Source organism: Scyliorhinus canicula, chromosome 2, assembly GCF_902713615.1.
Source record: "Scyliorhinus canicula chromosome 2, sScyCan1.1, whole genome shotgun sequence".
Lineage (NCBI taxonomy): Eukaryota > Metazoa > Chordata > Chondrichthyes > Carcharhiniformes > Scyliorhinidae > Scyliorhinus > Scyliorhinus canicula.
In genome coordinates, this window is record NC_052147.1 from 183,559,794 (window position 1) to 183,580,147 (window position 20,354).

The 20,354-nt window shown below is 55.2% G+C and overlaps 1 protein-coding gene across 5 annotated transcripts in view; it reads right to left on the minus strand.

Moving 5' to 3' along the window:
• The window catches only part of ankar (ankyrin and armadillo repeat containing), a 326,309-nt gene that overhangs the window by 256,037 nt on the left and 49,918 nt on the right, over window positions 1-20,354 (minus strand). For all 5 annotated transcript variants that reach the window (XM_038789171.1, XM_038789172.1, XM_038789170.1 and 2 more), the window contains one exon: window positions 8,178-8,293. In XM_038789171.1, the coding sequence (XP_038645099.1) occupies window positions 8,178-8,293 (116 nt within the window). The remainder of the gene's footprint in view (window positions 1-8,177; window positions 8,294-20,354) is intronic.

Below are 20,354 nucleotides of genomic sequence, written 5' to 3' on the forward strand. Positions count from 1 at the left end.
TGTGCTACCGTGCGGCCCCCATTGTGCTACTGTGCTTCCCCCACTGTGCTACCGTGCTGTCCCACTGTGCTACCGTGCTGCCCCCACTGTGCTACCGTGCTACCCCCACTGTGCTACCGTGCTGCCCCCACTGTGCTACCGTGCTACCCCCACTGTGCTACCGTGCGGCCCCCAATGTGCTACCGTGCTGCCAACTGTGCTACCGTGCTGCCCCCACTGTGCTACCGTGCTGCCCCCACTGTGCTATTGTGCTGCCCCACTGTGCTACTGTGCTGCCCCCACTGTGCTACCGTGCTGCCCCCACTGTGCTACTGTGCTGACCCCACTGTGCTACCGTGCTGCCCCCACTGTGCTACCGTGCTGCCCCCACTGTGCTACTGTGCTGCCCCCACTGTGCTACCATGCTGCCCCCACTGTGCTACTGTGCTGCCCCCACTGTGCTACCGTGCTGCCCCCACTGTGCTACTGTGCTGACCCCACTGTGCTACCGTGCTGCCCCCACTGTGCTACTGTGCTGCCCCCACTGTGCTACCATGCTGCCCCCTCTGTGCTACCGTGCTGCCCCCACTGTGCTACTGTGCCGCCTGCATTGTGCTACCATGCGAACCCCACTGTGCTACCGTGCTGCCCCCACTGTGCTACTGTGCCGCCCGCATTGTGCTACCGTGCCAACCCCACTGTGCTACCGTGCTGCCCCCACTGTGCTACCATGCTGCCCTCACTGTGCGACCGTGCTGCCCCCACTGTGCTACCGTGCTACCCCCACTGTGCCTCCGTGCTGCCCCCACTGTGCTACCATGCTGCCCCCACTGTGCTACCCCCACTGTGCTACCGTGCTACCCCCACTGTGCTACCGTGCTGCCCCCCACTGTGCTACCGTGCTGCCCCCACTGTGCTACTGTGCTGCCACCCACTGCGCTACCGTGCTGCCCGCACGGTGCTACTGTGCTGCCTCCACTGTGCTACCGTGCCGTCCCCCACTGCGCTACCGTGCTGCCCGCACTGTGCTTCCGTGCCGTCCCCACTGTGCTACTGTACTGCCTCCACGGTGCTACCGTGCTGCCCACTGTGCTACCGTGCTGCCCCCCACTGTGCTACCGTGCTGCCTCCATTGTGCTACCGTGCTGCCCACTGTGCTACCGTGCTGCCCCCACTGTGCTACCGTGCTGCCTCCACTGTGCTACCGTGCTGCCCACTGTGCTACCGTGCTATCCCCACTGTGCTACCGTGCTGCCCACTGTGCTACCGTGCTGCCCCCACTGTGCTACCGTGCCGTCCCCCACTGCGCTACCGTGCTGCCCGCACTGTGCTACCGTACCGTCCCCACTGTGCTACCGTGCCGTCCCCACTGTGCTACTGTACTGCCTCCACGGTGCTACCGTGCTGCCCACTGTGCTACCGTGCTGCCCCCCACTGTGCTACCATGCTGCCTCCATTGTGCTACCGTGCTGCCCACTGTGCTACCGTGCTGCCCCCACTGTGCTACCGTGCTGCCTCCACTGTGCTACCGTGCTGCCCACTGTGCTACCGTGCTGCCCCACTGTGCTACTGTGCTGCCTCCACTGTGCTACCGTGCTGCCCACTGTGCTACCGTGCCGCCTGCATTTTGCTACCGTACCACCCCCACTATGCTACTGTGCTACCCCCACTGTGCTACCGTGCTGCCCCCATGGTGCTACCGTGCTGCCCCCACCGTGCTACCATGCTGCCCCCCACTGTGCTACCATGCTACCCCCACAGTGCTACCGTGCTGCCCCCACTGTGCTAACATGCTGCCCCCATTGTGCTACCGTGCTGCCCCCATTGTGCTAACGTGCTGCCCACACTGTGCTAACGTGCTGCCCCCCTCACTGTGCTGCCGTGCTGCCCCCACTCTGCTACGGTGCTGCCCCCACTGTGCTACTGTGCTGCCCCCACTGTGCTACCATGCTGCCCCCACTGTGCTACCGTGCTGCCCCCATTGTGCTACCGTGCTGCCCCCATTGTGCTACCATGCTGCCCCCACTGTGCTGCCGTGCTGCCCCCATTGTGCTACCGTGTTGCCCCCATTGTGCCACCGCGCTGCCTCACTGTGCTACCGTGCCGCCCCCACTGTGCTACCCCCACTGTGCTACCCCCACTGTGCTACCGTGCTGCCCCCACTGTGCTACTGTCCTGCCCCCACTGTGCTACCGTGCTGCCCCCACTGTGCTACCGTCCTGCCCCCACTGTGCTACCGTCCTGCCCCCACTGTGCTACCGTGCCGCCCCCACTGTGCTACCCCCACTGTGCTACCCCCACTGTGCTACCGTGCTGCCCCCCACTGTGCTACCGTCCTGCCCCCACTGCGCTACCGTGCTGCTCCCATTGTGCTACTGTGCTGCCCCACACTGTGCTACCGTGCTGCCCACACTGTACTACCGTGCTACCCCCACTGTACTACCGTGCTACCCCACTGTGCTACCGTGCTGCCCCCATTGTGCTGCAGTGCTGCCCCCATTGTGCTACCGTGCTGCCCCCACTGTGCTACCGTGCCAACCCCACTGTGCTACCGTGCTGCCCCCACTGTGCTACCATGCTGCCCCCACTGTGCTACTGTGCTGCCCCCACTGTGCTACCATGCTGCCCCCACTGTGCTACTGTGCTGCCCCCACTGTGCTACCATGCTGCCCCCACTGTGCTACTGTGTTTCCCCCACTGTGCTACCGTGCTGCCCCCACTGTGCTACCATGCTGCCCCCACTGTGCTACTGTGTTTCCCCCACTGTGCTACTGTGCTGCCCCCCACTGTGCTACCGTGCTGCCCCATCTGTGCTACTGTGCTGCCCGCACTGTGCTACCATGCTGCCCCCACTGTGCTACTGTGTTTCCCCCACTGTGCTACTGTGCTGCCCCCACTGTGCTACCATGCTGCCCCCACTGTGCTACTGTGTTTCCCCCACTGTGCTACTGTGCTGCCCCCCACTGTGCTACCCCCACTGTGCTACCGTGCTGCCCCCTTTGTGCTACCGTCCTGCCTCACTGTGCTACCGTGCCGCCCACACTGTGCTACCCGCACTGTGCTACCCCCACTGTGCTACCCCCACTGTGCTACCGTGCTGCCCCCACTGTGCTACCGTCCTGCCCCCACTGTGCTGCCCGCACTGTGCTACCGTGCTGCCCCGCACTGTGCTACCGTGCTGCCCCGCACTGTGCTACCGTGCTGCCCCCTTTGTGCTACCGTGCTGCCCCGCACTGTGCTACCGTGCTGCCCCGCACTGTGCTACCGTGCTGCCCCCTTTGTGCTACAGTGCTGTCCCCATTGTGCTACCGTGCTGCCCCCACTGTGCTACCGTGCTGCCCCCACTGTACTACTGTGCTGCCCACACTGTGCTACCATGCTGCCCCCACTGTGCTGCCGTGCTGCCCCCACTGTGCTACCGTGTTGCCCCCACTGTGCTACCCGCACTGTGCTACCCCCACTGTGCTACCCCCACTGTGCTACCGTGCTGCCCCCACTGTGCTACCGTGCTGCCCCCACTGTGCTACCGTGCTGCCCCACACTGTGCTACCGTGCTGCCCCCCACGGTACTACCGTGCTACCCCCACTGTGCTACCGTGCTGCCCCCCACGGTACTACCGTGCTACCCCCACTGTGCTACCGTGCTGCCCCCTTTGTGCTACCGTCCTGCCCCCACTGTGCTACCGTGCTGCTCCCATTGTGCTACCGTGCTGCCCCCCACGGTACTACCGTGCTGCCCCCACTGTGTTACCGTGCTGCCCCCCACGGTACTACCGTGCTACCCCCACTGTGCTACCGTGCTGCCCCCTTTGTGCTACAGTGCTGTCCCCATTGTGCTACCGTGCTGCCCCCACTGTGCTACCGTGCTGCCTCCACTGTACTACTGTGCCGCCCCCACTGTACTACTGTGCTGCCCCCACTGTGCTACCGTGCTGCCCCCACTGTGCTACCGTGCTGCCCCCATTGTGCTACCGTGCTGCCCCCACTGTGCTACCGTGCTACCCCCACTATGCTACCGTGCTGCCCCCTCTGTGCTTCCGTGCTACCCCCACTATGCTACCGTGCTGCCCCCACTGTGCTACCGTGCTACCCCCACTATGCTACCGTGCTGCCCCCATTGTGCTACCGTGCTGCCCCCACTGTGCTACCATGCTGCCCCCACTGTGCTACCGTGCTGCCCCCACTGTGCTACTGTGCTGGCCCCCACTGTGCTAACCGTGCTGCCCCCACTGTGCTACCGTGCTGCCCCCCACTGTGCTACCTGTGCTGCCCCACTGTGCTACTGTGCTGCCCCTCCCCACTGTGCTACCGTGCTGCCCCCACTGTGCTACCGTGCTGCCCCCACTGTGCTACCGTGCTACCCCCCCATGGTGCTACCGTGCTGCCCCCCCATGGTGCTACCATGCTGCCCCCACTGTGCTACCGTGCTGCCCCCACTGTGCTACCGTGCTGCCCCCACTGTGCTACCGTGCTGCCCCCACTGTGCTACTGTGCTGCCCCCCCTGTGCTACCGTGCTGCCCCCACTGTGCTACCATGCTGCCCCCCACTGTGCTACATCTGCCCCACTGTGCTACCGTGCTGCCCCACTGTGCTACCGTGCTGCCCCCACTATGCTACCGTGCTACCCCCACTGTGCTACCGTGCTACCTCCACTGTGCTACCGTGCTGCCCCCACTGTGCTACCGTGCAGCCCCCACTGTGCTACCGTGCTGCCCCCACTGTGCTACCGTGCTGCCCACTGTGCTACCGTGCTGCCCCCACTGTGCTACCGTGCTACCTCCACTATGCTACCGTGCTACCCCCACTGTGCTACCGTGCTGCCCCCACTGTGCTACCGTGCAGCCCCCACTGTGCTACCGTGCTGCCCCCACTGTGCTACCGTGCTATCCCCACTGTGCTACCGTGCCGCCCGTGGTGAATTATAAACACTAATAATCCACACTGTATTGTACAACATGTATTGAGCCTGTACCTTGTACTCGATCATGTGTAGTTGCACGGCTCTACCCATTGGAGGAGAGGAGGAGCTTTTTCTGGGCTCCACCCTTGGCTCCGCCCATGGCTCTGCCCATGGCTCCTCCCCCTAACCGGAAGTATAAAGGTTGCTGTTGTGAGCCTGTCTGCCGGTTCATCTAGAGTTCATCTCGTCACAGGCAGGCTCTGTTGTAAGACGATTAAAACCACTGTTCGCTTCTAACCACGTGTCGCGTGAATTGATGGTCTCATCAATTTAATCGTTTTAAGAAACAGTAAGGAATGACCATGGAATCAGCCCTCAAACCTGATCGACTGGAACTCGACGGACAGGATGCAGAGGCGAAATAAATCTTTTCACACTGGCTCCGATGGTTTAAGGCCTACCTGGCTGAAGCAAGCACTACAAAAACTACGGAGGAGCAGAAACTCAGCCTACTGCACGCATGAGTGAGCCATCGTATATCTACTCAACTTAATTGTACCGGCTCATATACAGAGGCCCTGGCCCTACTCGACAGAATATACGTGAGGCCCGTCAATGAGGTCTACACGCGCCACGTTTTTACTACTCGCCGCCAGCGCCCCACAGAATCACTGGAAGAATTCCTAAGAGACTTAAAAACCTTATCCCGGGACTGTAATTACCAAGCTGTAAATGCTGCAGAACATCGGGAACTCGCTGTCCGCGATTTATTTGTTGCAGGCCTCAGATCCAATTACGTGCGCCAGCGGTTGCTTGAGAAGGGGGCCCAAAACTTAGAAGACACTGTAGAACTCTCCATTACTATGGAGGTCTTGTTCCGCAGCCTCACCTCATTCCCCGCGGACTCTGCGACCCCGTCATGGGCCCCGACCAGAGACTACCCCAGGCCTGCGCCGCGCGGCTACCCAGCTACTATGCTACTCCAGCCTGCCACTTTTGTGGCCAGCCCCAGCACCCGCGGCAGCACTGCCTGGCCCGCAACGCGACCTGCAGCAGCAAAGTATGTCTGGCGAAGAGAGTTCCAGCCTCAAACCCTCCCACAGCCCAGAGCACTCGCTCCCTGAATTTGCAGGCCCGCAGGCCCCGTAACGCTGCAGCTTGTACTCCGACTCCGCCCCCAACCGCCATGTGCGACCCATGGGGACCGCCATCTTGGACGCCATCTTCCTCGCCACCCACCACGTGGTCACGTTGGACCAGTCACGTCCGAAACACCTCCGCAACTCCATGATGACCGTTAAAATCAACGGGTACGGTACACTTCTTTGACTCCGGGAGCACCGAGAGCTTCGTACACCCACATCTGGTAAGACGCTGTTCGCTCCCTGTTTTTGCTGCACAGCAAACTATCTCCCTCGCTTCGGACTCCAACTCTGTTCACCTCCCAAGGGCGCACCGTCGCGACCCTAACGATCCAAGGCGCTAGCTACGCTAATTTTCAACTATACGACCTGCCTGAACTCTGCGCCCCACTCTTACTGAGACGCGACTTCCAGTGTAACCTCAAAAGTCTCACCCTCAGCTTCGGCGGACCCCCACTGTGCTACCCTGCTGCCCACACTGTGCTAACGTGCTGCCCCCACTGTGCTACCGTGCTACCCCCACTGTGGTACTGTGCTGCCCCCACTGTGCTACCGTGCTGCACCCACTGTGCTACCGTGCTGCCCCCACTGTGCTACTGTGCTGCCCCCCACTGCACTACCATGCTACCCCCACTGTGCTACCGTGCTGCTCCCACTGCGCTACTGTGCTGCCTCACTGTGCTACCGTGCTGCCCCCATTGTGCTACCGTGCTGCCTCACTGTGCTACCGTGCTGCCCCCATTGTGCTACCGTGCTGCTCCCACTGTGCTACTGTGCTGCCTCACTGTGCTACCGTGCTGCCCCCCACTGTGCCACCGTGCTGCCCCCACTGTGCTACTGTGCTGCTCACACTGTGCTAATGTGATGCCCACAATGTGCTAACGTGCTGCCCCCACTGTGCTACTGTGCTGCTCACACTGTGCTAATGTGATGCCCACAATGTGCTACCGTGCTGCCCCCATTGTGCTACCGTGCTGCTCCCACTGTGCTACTGTGCTGCCTCACTGTGCTACCGTGCTGCCCCCCACTGTGCCACCGTGCTGCCCCCACTGTGCTACTGTGCTGCTCACGCTGTGCTAATGTGATGCCCACAATGTGCTAACGTGCTGCCCCACTGTGCTACCGTGCTGCCCCACTGTGCTACCGTGCTGCCCCCACTGTGCTACCATGTTGCCCCCACTGTGCTACCGTGCTGCCCCCACTGTGCTACCGTGCTGCCTCCACTGTGCTACTGTGCTGCCCCCCACTATGCTACCGTGCTGCCCCCCACTGTGGTACCATGCTGCCCCCACTGTGCTACCGTGCTGCCCCCCACTGTGCTACCGTGCTGCCCCCCACTGTGCTAACGTGCTGCCACCACGTTGACAAAATGATCAGTTCACCGTCGCTTGTGTGCCACAATATCAGAACAAAATTATATTTAAACAATAGTACCAGGAGAGAAGTGATCAGATTAGAACATAGAACAATACAGCGCAGTACAGGCCCTTCGGCCCTCGATGTTGCACCGACATGGAAAAAAAAAACTAAAGGCCATCTAACCTACACTACGCCCTTATCATCCATATGCTTATCCAATAAACTTTTAAATGCCCTCAATGCTGGCGAGTTCACTACTGTTGCAGGTAGGGCATTCCACGGCCTCACCACTCTTTGCGTAAAAAACCCACCTCTGACCTCTGTCCTATATCTATTACCCCTCAATTTAAGGCTATGTCCCCTCGTGCTAGCCACCCCCATCCGCGGGAGTAGGCTCTCGCTGTCCACCCTATCTAACCCTCTGATCATTTTGTATGCCTCTATTAAGTCACCTCTTAACCTTCTTCTCTCAAAGATTACTTTGCTCACAGAATGATTGAATATGTGAATTGGGAGAGAGAAAAAAAAAACAGGAAACTGATGAAAATGTAAATGAAAACACAAAATGCGAGATAAGCTCAGCGGGTCTGGCAGCATCTGTGGAGAGAGAAACAGGGTGATATGGACTTCAAACGTTAAATCTGCATTTTGTGTTTATATTTCAGGTTTTTGTTTTTACGTAAATGAAAACAGTTGGGGTAAGCATTATCATTCAATATAAACATTACAGTCTCGTGTACAGGACAGGTTTTGTAATGACATGAAAACCGTTTTAAAAAGCAAGATTCTTACCTACCTTTGCCCTTCAAACTTCATAATTGGTATGGTATGTTGACCCCTGAGTAACATATCAGGTTTGAACAATTGTTTCAAATAGTTCATAGCTTGGGTCTGGATATCATTAAAGGCAGCCTGTAGCAAAACAGTGATAATTATAAAACATAAATGACCTACATTTTATTTACTGTATTAAGGAATTCAACTTGCCAAAAAAAAATGTCCATATAAAATAGTGCATTGCAACTTGTTCGCTCTCCCACCATTCCTGAACACACTCATACAGAAATAATTTCAATATGCCAGTAACCCTTTGACTCCTCATTCAAATGTGATTTTTCATGTGTGCGTCATCCACTATCAGCACATTGATATTCCAACACAGCTCACTGGACAGTGAAATTCATGGCCACTGTGCCACCTTCACCCTTCCACATAGGAAGATCAATAGTGTGAAGTGTGGAATGAACTCCAGTTCAGAGGGCACTGCAGCCTCTGCAAATTTTGGCTTTATTCTTGGATGTGGATGGGCTCAATTTTCTGGAGAGAACTGCCCTACAACCCTTCTGGACAACTTGCAGAACATGAAAGCCATGCCATACAATCCAGTGGGTTATCTATAAGAATGGATGCATCAGAAATGAACATGAAATTGCAATGTACAAGTGGATGCAACATACAGTTTTTCTTAAACCCATCTTTTCTGTTGTCTTTAAGCAGGATAAGTTGAGGCACAACCAGTGAGAATGAAAAGGTGGGAGTGGGGGTCACCCACGCCTGAAGGCTTTCATGGAGTTCAAGGAGAAATATGGAGTGGGGCTTGCCAATTAGCGATGGTGAGCTTGGACTTGGGATTCCACCCAGTAAAGATGCATGCATGATATAGAAACATGAGGGCCAAGTATGCCTCAATGTTGGCAACCGCTCAAACTGTCACTTGCTCTCCCCTCTTTCACTTACAGGTGAAACTAGGGAAGACTAGGCCTGAGCCAGAGGAATCCTGTGTAGCCTCAGCAGAAGCCCTAGTCTTAGCCTTCAGAGGAGCCAGGAGAAAGGGCAAGGGAGATGTGCACCTGTAGATGCATCACTGCAGACACCTGCACACTTGATTCATTCAGGGACACATCTTGGTGGATATGAACTAGTGTAGGTGGTCACCACATGGGCACATGTCCACAGCATAAGGAGGCAGGGTCAGCTGAGCTCACCGTCATTCAGAGGTCAACAAAGGCAACAATGTCAACTAGTCAGCATGCTGCCTCCACCCCTGCTGCAGATGTCAGAGACCACCGAGAAGAAGTCACATGAGTGATTGGGGGGACCCCCCTATCACTGTGTATGTAGGCGGGCAATCCAAGCTGGGAAAAAATGCTGTGAGTGCTTTGATGATGGTGGTTGTGGTCATGTCGGGGCAGGGGATGGCGAACGGAAAGCGGGAGTACTCGTCAATCACGTTGAGGAAGTATGTGTTGCGGTTGGTAGAGGGGAAGGGACCTTTGAAGTCCATGCTGAGGCGTTCAAAGGGACGCGAAGCCTGTATCAGATGCGCTTTCTCCGGACTCAAGGAGCTTCATGATCTCTTTCAATCCGTTCCGCGGGTCCAAGATATAGAGGCGCAGATTATCAGCATAGAGTGAGACTCTGTGCTCTCTGCCTCCTCTACGGGCAGCTCTACCATTTTTTAAGGGTTCCTTTCGGTGTCACTAATGGGGTCTCGGTCTTCCAGCGGGAGATGGACTGAATGGTTGGCCGCTACGGTTTACGGGCAACATTCCCGTATCTCAATAATGTCACCATCTGCGGCCACGATCAGCAGGACCATGACACCAACCTCCGAAAATTCCTCCAGACCGCGAAAATCCTTAACCTAACGTATAACGAGGATAAATGCGTGTTTAGCACCGACCGCCTAGCCATCCTCGGCTATGTAGTGCGAAATGGAGTGACAGGCCCCGACCCAGATAGGGTGGAAGTGAGGGCTTAAGTGGGTCGGTGCAGACTCGATGGGCCGAATAGCCTCCTTCTGCACTCTATGTTCTATGTAAATCATTGACATTATTAACACACACTGACTGCAAAATCCTACCAACTGTCCTGGTTTGAGACAATTCAGACCTCTTTAACCTGTGATTACCCCTCTCTCTGGATCTGTAAAGACTTAATTACCTGCAAAGTCTCGCATTCAAAGTATCGTCTTGCATCTTTGACTTTGTCTATATATGTTTCTGTAACCTACCTCTTCATTCACCTGAGTAAGGAGCAATGCTTCAAAAGGTAGTGATTCGAAACAAACCTGTTGGACTTTAACATGGTGTTGTAAGACTTCTTGCTGTTGTCAAGGGTAGACAGCTAGCTGGGAACATCAGATGGCTGCTGAATGTGATACTGACCCCATTTGGGGAGAGAACACCAGAGCTGATTGTCTCCCTGGATGCAGAAAAGACCTTTGACAGAGTCGAGTCGAAGTACCTCATTAAGGTACTGGAGTGGTTCGGGCTGGGGAGCGATCGTTCGCACCAACACCACCAGCTCTGAATACTTCCATTTGTACATAGGCACCAGGCAGGGATGCCCGCTGTCCCCATTCTGGTTTGTCCTGGCAATTGAACCCCTGGCAATCACCCTGCGAGATGCGAGAGGTTGGAAGGGTATCGAAGGCAGTGTACTTGCGGTCACTCGTGCGGATGGGGAGCAGGTGGTAGGCTGACTTAAGGTCCACCATGGAAAAGACCTTGTACTGTGCGATCCTGTTTACCAGGTCGGATATGTGGGGGAGAGGGTATGCGTCCAGCTGCGTAAACCTGTTGATGGTCTGACTGTAGTCTCTGACCATCCTATTCTTCTCCCCGGTCTTTACCACCACTACTTGAGCTCTCCAGGGACTGTTACTAGCCTCGATGACCCCTTCCCTCAGGAGCCGCTGGACCTCGGACCTCATGAACGTCCGATCCTGGGCACTGTACCGTCTGCTCATAGTGGCGACAGGTTTGCAATCCGGGGTGAAGTTTGCAAACAGGGAGGAGGGATCGACCTTGAGGGTCGCGAGGCTGCAGACAGTGAGGGGGGTATAGGGCCACCGAATTTGAAAGTTAGACTTCGGAGGTTGCACTGGAAGTCTAACGCTAGGAGAGTGGCTGCGCAGAGGTGGGGGAGGACGTAGAGCCTGTAATTCTTGAACTCCCTCCCTTGGACCGTGAGGTTCGCTACACAATACCCTTTTTTTGCAACAGAATGGGAGTCAGAGGCCAGGGCGATTTTTTGATTTACGGGGTGGACAGGAAGAGAACAGCGCCTTACTGTCTCAGGGTGTATAAAGCTATCCGTGCTCCCAGAGTCGAACAGGCAGGACATCTCGTGCCCGTTGATCAAAACCGTTGCCGTTGCTGTGGAAAGGGTAGGGGGTCGAGACTGGTCCAAGGTCACCGATGCCAATCGTGGCAGGAGTTCAGAATCGTCTTCGGGTGGTGCGTGGTCACCCATGCTGGGGTCCTAGGAGCCGGTCCAAGATGGGGGCGCCCACTGGTCGCACATGGCTGGGGGTGGACAAAATGGCGGCGCCCATCCCCTGCATGTTGCGTCGGCAGAGCAAGATGGCAATGTCCAGAGGCCCCACGTGGCGCTGGGGGAGGAAGCTGGCGGAGTTCGTGGGCCGCTCGGGGCCCATGGAGAGGGTTGGAGCGGTGATCCGCACTCGCCACCCGGAACCGCAGCGACCGCCCGGGCCTGGCAGACTGCCATGAAATGGCCCTTTTTGCCGCCCTTTTTGAGGCGATTCAGCGTAACCCAATAACCCCATCTACCCTTTTTGGACACTAAGGGTAATTTATCATGGCCAATCCACCTAACCTGCACGTCTTTGGACTGTGGGAGGAAACCGGAGCATCCAGAGAAAACCCACGCAGACACGGGGAGAACGTGCAGACTCCGCACAGACAGTGACCCAGTGGGGAATCGAGCCTGGGACCCTGGAGCTGTGAAGCCACAGTGCTAGCTGTGCTCCCATACTGCCATGGTCTTCATTATGAAATCCGTGTCATGCCAGTTGGGAGCATACACGTTTACCAAAACACCGCTGACCATGACGAACCATCCCCCTTGGCCCATAACCGTCTTTGTCGCCATGAACACCGCCCTCTTCCATATGAAAAGAGCTACCTAGCCTTGTCTCGTTGCAGGAATGGCAGCTCTTTCCCACCCAGTCCTTCCTTTTAAAAAAAATTTAGAGTAGTCAATTATTTTTCTTTTTCAATTAATGGGGCAATTTAGCATGGCCAATCCACCTACCCTGCACATCTTTGGGTTGTGGGGGCGAAACCCACGCAGACACGGGGCGAATGTGCAAACTCCACACGGACAGTGACCCAGGGCCGGGATTCGAACTCGGGTCCTCAGCACCGCAGTATCAGTGCTAACCACTGAACCATATGCCGCCCCTACACCCAGTCCTTCCTGACCTACAGTCGTTCATTCTCCCGCAGGTGCATCTCTTGGAGGAAGAAGATGTTGGCTTTTAAACTTCTCAGATGGTCGAAGACTCTGGATCTTTTCATAGGGCCATTAATTCCCCTGACATTCCAGGTGATAATTCTGGTGTGGGGGGAGGGGGTTGTCCTCTGCCTTCTTGCTGGATCAACCATACTTAGCTGGTGGATGGGCCCCTGCACTCGGGAATTTCTCTTTGTCCAGGGGGCACTCAACATGGCAGCAAACTGTGTGTACACCACGTCGGTACACCCCTGCACTCAGGATTTCCCTTTGTCCAGGGACCCTCCAAAGGGCTGCTTATGGCACCATCTCGTACCTTCAACCCGAACCTTATCTGCTGAAGTCAATCTAGAGTTATTCCCTTCCTTCTCATTGTGTTCCTTCGTGGTACACCTTCCCCCCATTCTACCCCCATTCCCCACTGTGGCCTCATCCTCCCTATTGCCCCTTACATTCCACACTCCTGCCACTGTGGTCGCACGCCCCCACCCCCCACCAGACACATTTTCCGCATTGGAAGGTATGCTGTGACCCCCCCCCCCCCTTGCTTTTATGCTTCCTGGCGATAGCTTTCCCTGCTACTGTGGTGGCCTCCTCTCTCGGGGCTGGTCTTACCCCTTTCCTATGCCCGATCAATACATATGTTCTGGTCTTGCCCGAAGTTGGAGAAATTTTGGAGGTTGTTCTTCAGCATAATGTAGGCCATCTTGGGTGTGGATTTAAACCCAGTCCACTGTGGGTCATATTCGGGATATCAGACTTGCCGGAGTTGTGGACGGAAATGGGGGTAGATGTTTTGGCCTTCGTCTCGTTGCACTCGCAGGAGGTCAGTTTCTCTGTGCCCCGGTGAACGCCGCCAACTTTGATGCCGCCCGCCATCTTCGGCGCCATTTTGGACAGCGTCTCAGGACCCCTGCTCATCTGGCCGTTCATCGCACGCCTCTACCTCCACCACCGCTGACCAGCCCAGGACCTCCCAGCATCTGCCGCAGTTCGCCTCTATCACCCTGGATCAGTCCCGGCCCCGCAACCTTGTGACTGCGACGACGACGGTGAAGACCGATGGGCACGAGACAACCTTCCTTTTTGACTCCGGGAGCACAGAGAGCTTCATCCACCCCACCACGGTAAGGTGCTGCTCCCTCCCGGTACACCCCATCACCCAGAAAATCTCCCTGGCCTCCGGATCCCATTCTGTGGAAATCCGGGGGTACATCATCGCGACCCTTACAGTCCAAAGTGTAGAGTTCAGCAACTTCCGGCTCTACGTCCTCCCCCACCTCTGCGCTGCCGTGTTACTCGGCCTAGATTTTCAGTGCCATCTCCAAAGCCTAACTTTAAAATTCGGCGGACATCTACCCCCCTCACCGTTTGCGGCCTCACGACCCTTAAAATCGACCCACCTTCCCTGTTTGCGAACTCCACCCCGGATTGCAAACCCGTCGCCACCAGGAGCAGATGGTACAGTGCCCAGGACAGGACCTTCATCAGGTCGGAGGTCCAACGACTTCTGCGGGACGGAGTCATTGAGGCCAGCAACAGCCCTTGGAGAGCTCAAGTGGTGGTAGTGAAGACTGTGGAGAAGCACAGGATGGTCATCAACTACAGTCAGACCATCAATCGGCACGCAGCTTGACGCGTACCCCCTCCCACACATATCTGACATGGTCAATCAGATTGCGCAGTAATCTTTTCCACAGTAGACTTGAAGTCTGCCTACCACCAGCTCCCCATCTGCCCGGAGGACCGCCAATACACTGTGTTCGAAGCAGATGGCCGCCTCTATCACTTCCTTAAGGTTCCCTTCGGCGTCACTAATGGGGTCTCGGTCTTCCAGCGAGAGATGGACCGAATGGTTGACCGGTACGGACTGCGGGCCACCTTCCCGTACCTAGATAACGTCATCATCTGCAGCCACGATCAGCAGGACCACGACACGAACCTCCAAAAATTCCTCCAGCCCGCCAAACTCCTTAATCTCACATACAACAAGGAGAAATGCGTGATCGTCACCAACCGCTTAGCCCCCCTTGCTATGTCGTGGAGAATGGAGTCCTAGGGCCCAACCCTGAATGCATGCGCCTCCTCCTGGAACACCCTCTCCCCACTGGCACAAGGCCCTGAAATAATGCCTGGGGTTTTTCTCCTATTACGCTCAGTGGGTCCCTAATTACACGGACAAGGCCCGCCCACTCATTCAGTCCACAGTTTTCCCCCTGGCGGCTGAGGCCCGCCAGGCCTTAAACCGCATCCAGGCAGACATCGCCAAGGCCACGATGCACATGGTCGACGAGTCCTTTCCCTTCCAGGTGGAGAGCAATGCATCAGACGTAGCTCTGGCCGCCACCCTCAACCAGGCGGGCAGGCCCGTGGCCTTCTTTTCCAGCACCCTCCGTGCCTCCAAAATTTGGCACTCCTCTGTCGAAAAGAAGGCACAAGCCATTGTGGAAGTTGTGCGACATTGGAGGCATTACCTGGCTGGCAGGAGGTTCACTCTCCTCACTGACCAACGGTCGGTTGCCTTCATGTTCAATAATACACAGATCAAAAATGACAAGACCTTGAGGTGGAGGAACGAGCTCTCCATCTATAATTACGAGATTTTGTATCACCCGAGGAAGCTCAACGAGCCCCCTGATGCCCTATCCCGCGGTACATGTGCCAGCGCACAAATGGACTGACTCCGGGCTCTCCACTATGGCCTCTGCCACCCGGGGGTCACCCGGTTCTTTCATTTCATCAATGTCCGCAATCTGCCCTAGTCAATTGAGGAGGTCAGGAACGTCACCAGAGACTGCCAGGTCTGCGCAAAGTGCAAGACGCACTTCTACCGGCCAGATTGAGCGCACCTGGTGAAGGCCTCCTGTCCTTTTGAACACCTCAGCTTGGACTTCAAAGGGCCCCTCCCCTCCACTGCAACACGTACTTTCTGAATGTGATTGATGAGTACTCCCGGTTCCCTTTTGCCATCCCATACCCCGATATGACTTCTGCCACAGTAATTAAAGCCCTGCACAGCATTTTCAGTCTGTTCGGTTTCCCCACCTATATCCACAGCGATCGGGGATCCTCTTTCATGAGTGATGAGCTGCGTCAGTTCCTGCTCTGCAAGGGCACCGCCTCGAGCAGGGCGACCAGCTACAACCCCCGGGGCAACGGGCAAGTGGAGAGGGGAACAGGACGGTCTGGAAGGCCGCCCTGCTGCCCCTGCGGTCTAAAACTCTCCTGGTCTCCCACTGGCAGGAAGTCCTTCTCGACGCGCTCCACTCCATCCGATCGCTCCTCTGCACCGCGACTAACGAGATCCCTCACGAACGTGTGTTTGCCTTTCCCAGGAAGTCAGCCTCCAGGGTCTCGTTCCCAACATGGCTGACAGTTCCTGGACCCGTCCTCCTTCGGAAGCATTTGCGGAACCATAAGTCGGACCCCTTGGTCGAAAACGTCCACCTCTAACATGCAAACCCACAGTGCGCCACGTGGCACACTCCGACGGGCGCCAGGACGCAGTCTCCCTCCGGGGACCTGGCACCCGCTGGATCCCCACCCACAACCCACAACTGACACCCCCCCCTCCCCCGGTCGCCTCTTTCACCCCTGCGCCACTCATCCTCTCTCCAGCAAACCTCAGCGCAGCCCCAACCCCAGCAGGATCCGTCCTCCCAGTGGTTCCAAACTCAGGGGTGACGAAGACGAGGACAACACGCTCCCGGAGTCGCAGGTGACCAAGTCGGCACCCACATCACCACCAGGACTGAGGTGATCGCAGAGGAGGGTCAAGGCCCCCGACAGACGTAACTTGTGACATTTTCCACCAGACTTTTTTAACAGGGGGTGAATGTGGTAGTCACCACTAGTAGTATATTACATGTATTAAGGCACTGCCTGTATATTAGAGGTACATGGGTAAATTCCTGCCTGCTGGTTCGCCCCAGTAGGCAGCGTATAAATGTGTGTGCTCTCCTGTGCTGCAGCCATTCTGGTTCCAGCTACAGGAGGCACAACATCTTGCTCAATAAAGCCTCGATTGTTCCACTGTTCTCGTCTTTGTGGTAATTGATAATGCATCACCCATCCTCTGGAAACTACCCTGTCCTGAATCCTCCTTAGCGGTAGGAGCAGGAAGGTTGACACCTGTTCATGTAGGAAGTCCCGCACCTGCAGGTACCTGAATTTGTTTCCCCTCACCAACCCAAACTTCTCCTCCAGTGCCTCATACCCGGAAAGCTTCCCTCTATAAACATATCCCCCATCCTCTCAATCCCTGCTCTCCGCCATATCCGGAACCTCCCCATCGATACTTCCCAGGGCAACCGGTGATTATTACAGATTGGGGATCAGACCGATGCTCCCTCTGCTCTCACATGTCTCCTCCATTGCCCCCAGACTCTCAGGGCTGCCACCACCACGGCTGGTGGAGTGCCATGCCGGTGGGAATGGCAGAGGCGCAGTTACCAACGTCTCCAAACTGGTCCGCTTGCATGAAGCCGCCTCCATACGCTCCCATGCTGACCCCTCCCCACCACTCACTTACTGATCATGGCTATATTCGCCACCCAGTAATAGTTACTAAAATTTGGCAGCGCCAGCCCGCCCTCTCCCCGACTCCGCTCAAGCATTACCTTCCTTACCCACGGGTCTTGTCCGCCCAAACAAAGCCAGATATCACTTTGTTGACCCGTTTAAAAAAGGACCGTGGAATAATGATGGGGAGACATTGAAACACGAACAGGAATCTCGGGAGGACCGTCATCTTCACTGTCTGCACCTTCCCAGCTAATGACAATGTGAGCGTGTCCTATCTCCGAAAATCGTCCTTCATTTAGTCACCGGCCGGGCCAGATTTAAATTATGCAGCCGGTCCCATTCCCGCACCACTTGAATGCCTAGGTACCTAAAGCTTCCCCCTACTAATCTAAACGGCAGCTCCCCCAATCGCCCCTCCTGCCCCCTCGCCTGGACCGCAAACATCTCACTTTTCTCCATATTTAGCTTATACCCCGAAAACTGCCCAAATTCCCATAGAATCTTCATGATTTCTTCCATCCCCTCTAATGGGTCTGATACATACAGGTCGTCTGCATAGAACGAGACTCTGTGCTCCACATCCCCCCCCCCCCCAACACCAGCCCTTCCAGCCCCTTGAGGCCCTCAGAGCAATTGCGAAGGGCTCTATAGCTAGCGCAAATAACAGTTGGGAGAGGGGTCACCACCTGCTTATTGATCAGGATCGCGACCCCTCTAGTCGTTGAATCCAGTCCCGAGTGAAACACCTGACTGACCCAGCCTTTCCTCAATCTAATCTGGTCAGTTACTCTAAGGTGCGTCGCCTGCAACATTACCATGTCTGCCTTGTCTCCTAAGATGTACAAACACATGTGCCCTCTTGACCGGCCCATTTACCCTCAAACATTCCAGGTGATCAGCCTAGTTGGGGGGCTCATTGCCTCCCCCCTTCGCCGATCAGCCATTCCCTTTTTTGGGCCCACTTCCAGCCCATGCTCCGTGCTTCCACCGGCTCGCCCCAGGCAGCCTCCGCCCCCAACCTCCTCTCTGTCCCTTGGCCCAAGTCCCTCCCTCGTCAGCAGTTTATATTATATTTCAAGGAGTTTGTTGCTGTCAGTTGCTGGAGGAAGGGAGGAGGGGGGAGCAAGAGGGGGTAGTTTTTAAAAAAATATTCTTTATTGTCACAAATTGGCTTACATTAACACAGCAACGAAGTTACTGTGAAATGCCCCTAGTCGCCACACTCCGGCACCTGTTCGGGTACACTGAGGGAGTATTCAGAATGTCCAAATTACCTAACAGCATGTCTTTCAGGACTTGTGGAAGGAAACCAGAGCACCCGGAGGAAACCCACGCAGGCACAGGGAGAACATGCAGACTCTACACAGATAGTGACACAGATAGTGACCCAAGTAGGGAATCGAATCTGAGATCCTGGATCTGTGAAGCAACAGTGCTAACCACTGTGCTACCGTAGTTCCCTTATGGCTAGGGTGTTGGGGGGTGGTAGGTTTGGGGTTTTGTGTTGGTTTTATTTTGTACTGTTATGCCTTTTAAATGTTAAAACATTAAACATTTTGAATAAAAGTACTTTTTTAAAAATGATCTGAGAGGCATAAGTGCACTCTCAATAAGCTTTGTGCACATGAAATGGGAGGCAGCCTGAGTGAGGAAGCCAGAGTGGGATTCAAAGTTGATAATTTGGAGCAGTGTGGAAGTGATATAAAGACCTACTTCGGGTATCTGCAGCAATAAGTGAAGGTAAGAGTTTCATAAATTTTCCTCAATAATTTAATTGGTGATAGAAATGTTGGTGAGTGGGATTAAGTGCTGCACTTGTGAGATGTGGGAGATCTGTGACACTTCCAGTGTCTCGGATGACTACATCTACAGGAGGTGCACCCAATTGCAGCTCCTCACAGACTGCATAGATAAGTTGCAGCAGCAGTTGGATGCACTTAGGAGCATGAAGGTAGTTGAAAGCATCATAGACAGGAGTTTCAGTGATGCCCTGACACCCAAGGTGTAGGCAGATGGGTGACTGTGAGAAGGGGCAGGCAAGCAGTGCAGGAATCCCATGTGGTCATCCCCCTCTCAAATAAGTATACCATTTTGGATATTGGAGGGATGTCCCATCAGGGGATAACAGCAGCAGCAGTCAGAGCAGTGGCACCACGGCTGGCTCTATTGTTAAGCAGGGTGGGGCAAAGAGCATTCGAGCAATAGTTATAGGGGACTCTAAAATTAGGGGTACAGATAGGTGCTTCTGTGGAAATTAAAGGGATGGTATGTTGCCTCCCTGGTGCCAGGGTCAAGGATGGCTCTGAATGGACATAAAGCATTCTGAAGGTTAACAGCCAGAGGTCGTGGTACATATTGGTACTAACAACTTAGGTAGGAAGAGTGACGAGGTCCTACAGCAGCAGTTTAGGGAGTTTGGTAGAAAGTTAAAAAGCAGGACCTCTAGGGTTGTAATCTCAGGAGTACTCCCTGTGCTGCGTGCCAGTGAGGCTAGAAATAGGAAGGTAGTACAGCTCAACATGTGGCTAAACAGCTGGTGTAGGAGGGATGGCTCCAGATATCCGGACCATTGGGATCTCTTCTGGGCCAGGTACGACTTGTACAAGATGGACAGATATAAATGTTCTCGCCGGGAGGTTTGCTCGTATCATACGGGTGGATTTAAACTAGTTTGGCAGGGTGGGAACCAAAGCAAAGATGAATTAACTGAAGGGGAACTATAGAGTATGGCCAGTAAGACTCAGACGAAGAGCAGGCAGGGCGTGGGTGCTGATCAAAGACTGCATGGTGGACTGAAGTGCATTTGTTTCAATGTGAGAAGTGTAACAGGTAAGGCAGATGAATTTAGAGCTTGGATTAGTAGGTGGAACAATTATGTTGTTGCCATTACAGTGACTTAGTTAAGGGAAGGACGGAATTCGCAGCTTTACGTTGCAGGATACAGATGTTTCAGGCGTGATAAAAGGGGATGTAAAAGGGGTGGGGAAGTTGCACTACTGATTAAGGAAAATATCACAGCTGTACTAAATAAAAGCAAATTACTGCGGATGCTGGAATCTGAGACAAAAAAAAAAAAAATCTCAGCAGGTCTGGGAGCATCTGTAGGGAGATAAAAAAAAGCTAACGTTTCAAGTCCAAACGACGTTTGACAAAGGGTCATCTGGATTCAAAACATGAGCTCTTTTCT